This window comes from Diprion similis, chromosome 7 (assembly GCF_021155765.1).
Source record: "Diprion similis isolate iyDipSimi1 chromosome 7, iyDipSimi1.1, whole genome shotgun sequence".
NCBI classification, from domain to species: Eukaryota; Metazoa; Arthropoda; class Insecta; order Hymenoptera; family Diprionidae; genus Diprion; species Diprion similis.
This window is the reverse complement of record NC_060111.1, coordinates 8,616,208-8,623,206: the sequence shown is the minus strand read 5'-3', so window position 1 is coordinate 8,623,206 and position 6,999 is coordinate 8,616,208. Positions and strand designations below refer to the sequence as shown.

General features: G+C 34.8%; 1 protein-coding gene across 1 annotated transcript; it reads right to left on the bottom strand.

Annotated features, from left to right (window-relative positions):
- Positions 1-669: 669 nt before the first annotated feature.
- Positions 670-6,786, bottom strand: LOC124408178 (CDGSH iron-sulfur domain-containing protein 2 homolog). Its single transcript, XM_046884923.1, has 4 exons — positions 6,636-6,786; positions 6,369-6,463; positions 6,084-6,200; positions 670-1,197 (listed from the first exon to the last, which is right to left on the bottom strand). The coding sequence occupies exons 1-4, from the start codon at positions 6,730-6,732 to the stop codon at positions 1,111-1,113; spliced, it is 396 nt and encodes a 131-aa protein (XP_046740879.1). The 5' UTR covers positions 6,733-6,786; the 3' UTR covers positions 670-1,110.
- Between the last annotated feature and the right edge of the window lie 213 nt (positions 6,787-6,999).

Sequence of the window (6,999 nt, the reverse complement as noted above, 5' to 3'; positions counted from 1 at the left end):
CTACGTTACGTAACATATCAGAGAATGGGGTTTTAAAATGCTTGATATGTCTTATAACATTTTGCCGATTTACTCGTAACCATCTAATTTTTTGGGATTTTTACATGTGCTACAATATGTATCTGCTAGTCTGAACTTTGAAATCTGGACTTGGAGAACCAATTTCTGAAGTTTGGATATAGCGTCTAGTCAATATGATATTTAATGTAAAGACATAGTATTTATTATTTTATATAACACGGATTTAAATGAAAATACAAAAGTAATATTAACCACTTACCACCTACCACACCGTGCCGTAAGTGCTAAAAATCTGTCTGAGGTGAATATTTACTTTTGAAAGCATGAGTTCTAGTATTTTTGAGGTCAAGAAATCGGATTATAACCATAAAATGTTATTTTTTCCGCACATTCGTATAGTTTTCAGCCATCTTAGTTAATGAATGTTTTTTTGGGATGAATTTTTCTTTTGAAAAACATTGAATAATAATATTCCTGATTCCAAATACGCAATTTCAACAATTCCAATTCAATCACGTAAATAATAATGTAATGTTAACAAATGATAAATATTAAAAGATGAGATATGAAATGGGATATTTTTATAATTCAGTATTTCTTGTTGTATAAACAATTTACATAACACAACCCCATAACCCAAAAATGACCTATTGAATATAATCTGATTTATTGATAAATTAATACAGCAAATATACAACATTGCTAAGATACTTTGCAACAAAAATATAAGACAACAATCGATATCAAAAAATTTACAAATCTCGTCAGTTCATTTCTTACGTGTACAGTTTTTCTGATGATGCTGTGACAAGTAGTAATCTCATTTGCGTAATATAATAATTTCCAAGATTGCTCGCTGAGTATATTAAGTAAGATATCTTCCCCTCGACTTCACTGTATTTGGTAACACTATCTTTATAATTCTGGTTAATCTGATTGATCAATTGCAATGAGTTGTATGATGAGATATACTGACTGTAAAGGGCAAGAGATATGACTGGATACGTGTAATTAACTACTTATATGATAACATCCTCGCATATCCATATGCGTAGTGAGCCTTGATTGTCAGTACTTTGTTAAAGAGTCCTATTTCTTCTTTGTAATAACAAGAGGTCCTACATTGTCACAAGTTTCCTTGTTGTGACGTCCATGAGCCCCGTCGCAGTACGGCCACTGTAAAAAAAAAAAATGTACCTCTAATCAATGAGTATAAATAAAAAATATATTTAACCTTTGGCCCATCAATGATTTTGATGTATATTTAAATAATCCATATTTATATTATTTGACAAGAGTTTTTTTTAGGTCAAGCTCAGATAAACGACTTCAAATTTTCAGTTCGTCCCGAATCTTGAACTTTGCTAATAAAATTATTAGATAGATCTAGAAAGTTTTTTTGGTCCGTGGAAAACATTTATTCGTTTAGGTACAATAATTTTTTTCAACCATCTAATTTCTACATATGATAATAAATATTAATTTTTTAGATAGTGGTATCTTTTGAAGTATATAAGGAAAGAATCACAACAATTCGTAACAACGTAAATTTCATGCTATCGATTTTTTAATGAGCTAGTCTACTCGTTTCCGTCAGTTGTGGACCTTTACCTATTTGACTACTAATAGCAGGAAAATTTCGAATCTTTTATCATTGGACCAAAAAAATGAAAAATATGTTGTGATCCGGTGACGGCGCACTCACGTATCTCGCATGTTGCACAGCACATCGATAGCTCTGATTTGTATGCGTAAAAAAATGTCGAAATACAGTAATTATTTGCTGAATATAATCAATTTTGGTTCTGAACGCTCTTTCGTTAAATTGAATGAACATATATGTTGAAGGAAAATTCATTCGGACCCATATTTGAACCGTTACTTTCACAAATCCCGATTTAATTGGATTGACGCTACGTCTTGAAATGGCGCACCAACCAATCGAGTAGGAAGATAAGAAGCGAAGGGCTTGGACAACGACCAAAGAGATATTATAAACAAAATAGGTAAGATTCAGAGGATTAACATAAGTGGAAAGGTCGTGTGAATAGAAAGAAAGAGAAAATCGAGAAACACTATCTATCCTTGATTGCATACGCATTTACTCATGCGTCAGAAGAGACTTAGAATGATAGCAATTTTATAGATTATTGTAAAATTTAGCTATGAAATACTAGAGTATTTTAAAAGAAATTGATTATCAATACATTTAAAAAATATTATAATATTGAGTGCGTGCAGGGGGCGATTACATAACCTGTAGGCTGCGCTAATAATACACTGCGCATGACTTGGTAGAAAAGGATAGATGGAGTATTTCAATGTCCTCTCTCTTTTTTTTTCGGCAAAGCAGCTGTACCATTCACTTGTCTTCTCTATTTTGCTCTATTTATAATATCTGTATGACTATCCCTAGCACTACTCTACTGTGCGAATATTTCCAAATGACAATACATAAATTTAAAGGAAAAACGTATTTCAGCTCAATGAATCACAAGAACAGACTGACGCAACGGCGATCATTATAATCTCTTGATTTTTATTCTATAGCACCATGTCCGGTTTGAAACCTTAAACGTAGTTCTCTTAATTTACAAATAACTGATCGCTTCCCCAGAGAAAAATACGATGCGAAGTTTAGTTTTTGTACAAAGTCGTTTTTATTAAAACATAGCTCGAGAAGGACCTCGGCATGGTCTTTGTAATCGGGATTCCAGCTGTATAAGTTATGAAAATTTTACCTGTCGCTACCATAATTGTTAAAAAGAAGTGTATTTCGATGGAACTATGTCTGAAATATTTCGGGCACGATAGACATCTGCCAGAATTCTCAAGAACTCGCGTAGAAAGAATGTGGTGAACTAGCATATCATGGTTTTTGGAGTGCGATGTTATTTATGTTTAAAAAAAAAAAACAATTTTGGCGGAACTATTTCAAAAAACCTCAGGCACCATAGAGGTCCACCGGAACTTTTGAGAACTCGCGTAAAAGAAAATACGGCGAGCCGGTAAATCACGGTTTTTTGGAATGCGACGCCTAAATTGCCACAACTATTACTATAATGTATCAGGAACTACAGAACTTGGTTGCATGCGAAGAGTACTCCGTTTTATTTTTGATTTGCGGACAATTTATATACTATGAGAAGTTATCGGATCATTTTGTGATTTGACTTGAATTTTTTTGGAGTCTTCACTCAAATGTTTTTTACAAGATTAAAAGGGTCGCAACAATAATTTATAATTTGAGGATAGTGAAATTTTTTTAAAAGGCAGAAACTTTTAAGATACGAAAATATCGATTGAAAAACCCTTAGGTGCCAGTTGAAAGTTAAATCGCCAGAACTATCATTAAAATGTATGGTTTAAAATTATATTCACCAATTTCATTTCGGAATAATTCATTAAAAGAACTTAGCTTTAATTAGGGGCCTCTTCTACGGTAAAGTGTTTGGCACTTCTATTATTGCAATGCAGTACTAAAAAATTTTACGATCATGCTTGATATTGGGTAATGAAACACAAACATTTAACACCTCATATCGTCTCAGTTGAAACCTTCGTTAACGATCGCAAGTTCTGATAACGCTAGAATTTTTTACAATGTCGCACTGCTCAGTAAACTGAAAATAATCGATTGATATACAGTCGCGTTAATTATTGTCGTTTTTTCACACTAGCTGTTCGCGCTCGAACCTCGCGGACCCGTTGGTACCTCGCGCCGTTGAGGGCACCCAGCCGCATGGTGGCGCGCTGTGCGAAAACGAGGTCTAGAGGGCGCGCGCGCAGCTCCCGGCTTCACGCGCGCGCGCGATTCACTTAGAATCGTGCGCTCGAGTAGGTAGGACGTACTGCTATTTCTCCCTATTCTGCCCGTGCGTGCGATTATCGCGTTCTTCCCGCGCACGGTCGGGTGTCGAGTTCTTTCCATCTCACGTAGTTATGAGGATCGCGTTTTTAGGGTTGGTTATGGGAACGGGGTCCACCCTTTGGTGACCTGAGGTGCCCGTTCCTAGGGGGAGCGTCGACGCGACGACGCACTTGTCGCCCGAGCACAACAGCGTTGGATCCCCGAGAAATCGTATTATGGAATCTATTCAAAAACGAAAATGACCTAATTTAATTGAAATGAACCGCAAAATAACATCTTCCTGAGAGTTTAGATATCGCAGAACAAACGCGTATTTCAGTTTTTCTCAAAAAAAATTCACACTTCATGTCATGATATTATTAATGGGTACAAATGATTTCATTCATCAAGCAACACCCGGTATGCAAGTTTGATGTTCATTAAATGTGACCAGAAGTGTGAGCCCGATTCACACTTTATCTCGCATTCATTGAGAGTATAAAAGAAAAGTTGTTGAGTAATTTCGATCATTTGATTAATCTCGTTATCAATTTCTTTTTTAGAAAAAGATAATTCTCTTGGAAAGAAATTGAACGTATTTTGCTGTAAATTCCAGCTGTTAACTTCAGATTGATTAAACCGAGATTTTCACGGAATTAGATAATAGCAACAAATGAAGTCGAATGCTGTAATAAATGTGAATTGTTAGAAATTAATTGAACCATTCGAGTTCGTTTAAGATCTCATCTTGTGAAATGCGATGAAGTCTGCCTGGGTATTGACACAGTAATACTGCTGTTAAGAGATAACGCAAGTAATAGCTTCTAAAAACGACCAACTTCGACTGTTATATAATAAACAACATGCTATGCTGCAAAGCTTATCAACTAGTACAGTAATTGAGAAAATGATGCTTTGTTATATGTTAATTCTATATTTTTCAGATTAAATCTACCTTGGACCACACCTAAAGTTATAATGCCAACTTTTCAAAGTATTTTGAAAATGCAAAATAGTGACTCATTTCCAATATTTTATTGTGATAACGTTTACACAAACTGATATTTTAACCTCGTTCAAAATTATTTTCAATTGACAATATTAATTTATCTTGTTAAAATTAAAAAACTATAGAAGGTTGAAACTTGTAACAATGCAGTTTTTTTTAATGAGGATTTCAATGAAGGTTGTTAAAAATATTATTTTTATGCGCTATCGAAACATGACGATAGAAATAGTACAAGAACTGAAGTTGGTGATGCAGTTAATCTAATTTACGAAATTAAAAACCAAATAATCAACAAACAAATATCTTACTGCTGCGATAGTGATCCGGAGTTTGATTTGATCATTATAATCATACTCTATTTACAATTAAAATAAATCAATATTCAGGTACTGTAAATCACTGATTATGTATTGAAAATTTTAGGGAACAATTTCAAAGAGGTTTGATACAATTTTAAACAAATATTTTGAGACCAACAAGGCAAACCTATCATTATAAATTTTTCCACAGAACTCACATTGTTCAAGCACGTGATGAGATAAAAAAAGAGTACCAAATTTTTCCACAAACATTCTCAAAAATAAACTGAAACTGCAGTTAAAAAAAAGTTAAGGGCTGAGTGAAACTGAGTAAATTGGCTTTGAAGAATAATAATCATTTGGTTTACGATGCAGCATTCACAAGATATGACTGGTTAGAGCATCGCACTTGGCACCAGCATATTCGGTCAGCAGTCTGGTTGATGAGTACGCTTGACTGCTAATGCAAGTCATAACACTTTCGAATGTGAAAATTTCAAAACAAAGGTACTCTCAATATCAAATTTTATTAGAAAAATCAGTCTTGACGAGAAGTGTTTGGTATTTCTTCCTTTGGCTTTGATCCACAGTCTAGCTCAACAAATGTATTAAAGATATTATTGGACTATCTCACTAATGGTGCTTCAAAGACTGGAAGTTCTGAAGGTTGATTAGCTTAGCTCGACCCACTCTATTCTCCCCTTAAATTTATGCATTCAGTTCAGGGATACTCTGCAGATTCCAGGTTATATAACCATATACCTTATCAGTATGCTAACTTTCTCCTTTGAATTCTTGATTATCATAGCAATTTTTGCTGTATGTTAATTAAATGATCATTGAGGCGAAAAGCATGACTATAATTCATGTTCTTGTAAATACTTAATTAATGTAATAAACTCACATTCTCACTCCTCCAGCAGCGGCACATGACAGCTTTTTCAGTAATATCTTCTACATCGATGGAGTCGACAACCTTGGCGGAATCCTTCTTTATCAAAGGATTTATGTGACGAGAGGGCTAAAAAGTATATACCGTGTATAATCATGTGTATTGAAAAGTAAAATAGTCAACGATACGTAAGAAGAATGACACGAATTAACGCGAAAGAAAATTACTCAATATCGGATAGAACAATACATTTTAATGCAATTATTTCTTCACACTTATTAGTTACATTTTACCTACCGGTGGTCTTCCATGGGGGCAAAACGCCCTGTATGAGACGAAACCGAGGCCGGCTAGCAGGGCAGTTGGTGGTACCAGTGATATCCAGTCGTATACTGAAAATAGAAACGACAATATTATTGCATTCGAACGTTAACGTCCGATTTCCCGCAATACGGTGCAAAAAAACTTGTCAATCATCGTTCTTCCGACAAAATGTCATGAGCTATAGTCTCGCAAGGTTTATTTATTTCATATATAATTGATTTGCAATGATTAATTAAATACCTCCTAGTCGAAACCATCCTCCAATCGACGACGGAATGGGTAATCCAGCCAAATAATTTGGAACCGAAACCTTGACGAGGTTTGCTACAGACTCCATGTTGTCTGCTTACTACACCCACGACCCACAGTGGCTGTGGATATAGGTGTCTCAACCACTGTCCTGTAACATCCGACAACCCGGCTATGATTTTTCTCTTTTCTATTTCATAACACAACTTACCACGCCTAACTTCAATACGAGAATCTTGCGACTAACGGAAAGTTACTAGATAGCCCCTAGTTATTCCAATATATCTCCATCTCAGTACGTATCATTTATTGAAAGCTGGATTTACCTTAAAGTCGCCAGGTCTTCTTACAGAAC

Excerpts from the sequence above, each read along its gene's own strand:
- LOC124408178 (XM_046884923.1), bottom strand. The coding sequence starts at position 6,732 with ATGGAGTCTGTAGCAAACCTCGTCAAGGTTTCGGTTCCAAATTATTTG. Across the intron at positions 6,464-6,635 it reads AGGATGGTTTCGACTAGGAG|TATACGACTGGATATCACTG; the intron begins GTATTTAATTAA and ends TTCTATTTTCAG. Across the intron at positions 6,201-6,368 it reads GCCCCCATGGAAGACCACCG|CCCTCTCGTCACATAAATCC; the intron begins GTAGGTAAAATG and ends TATACTTTTTAG.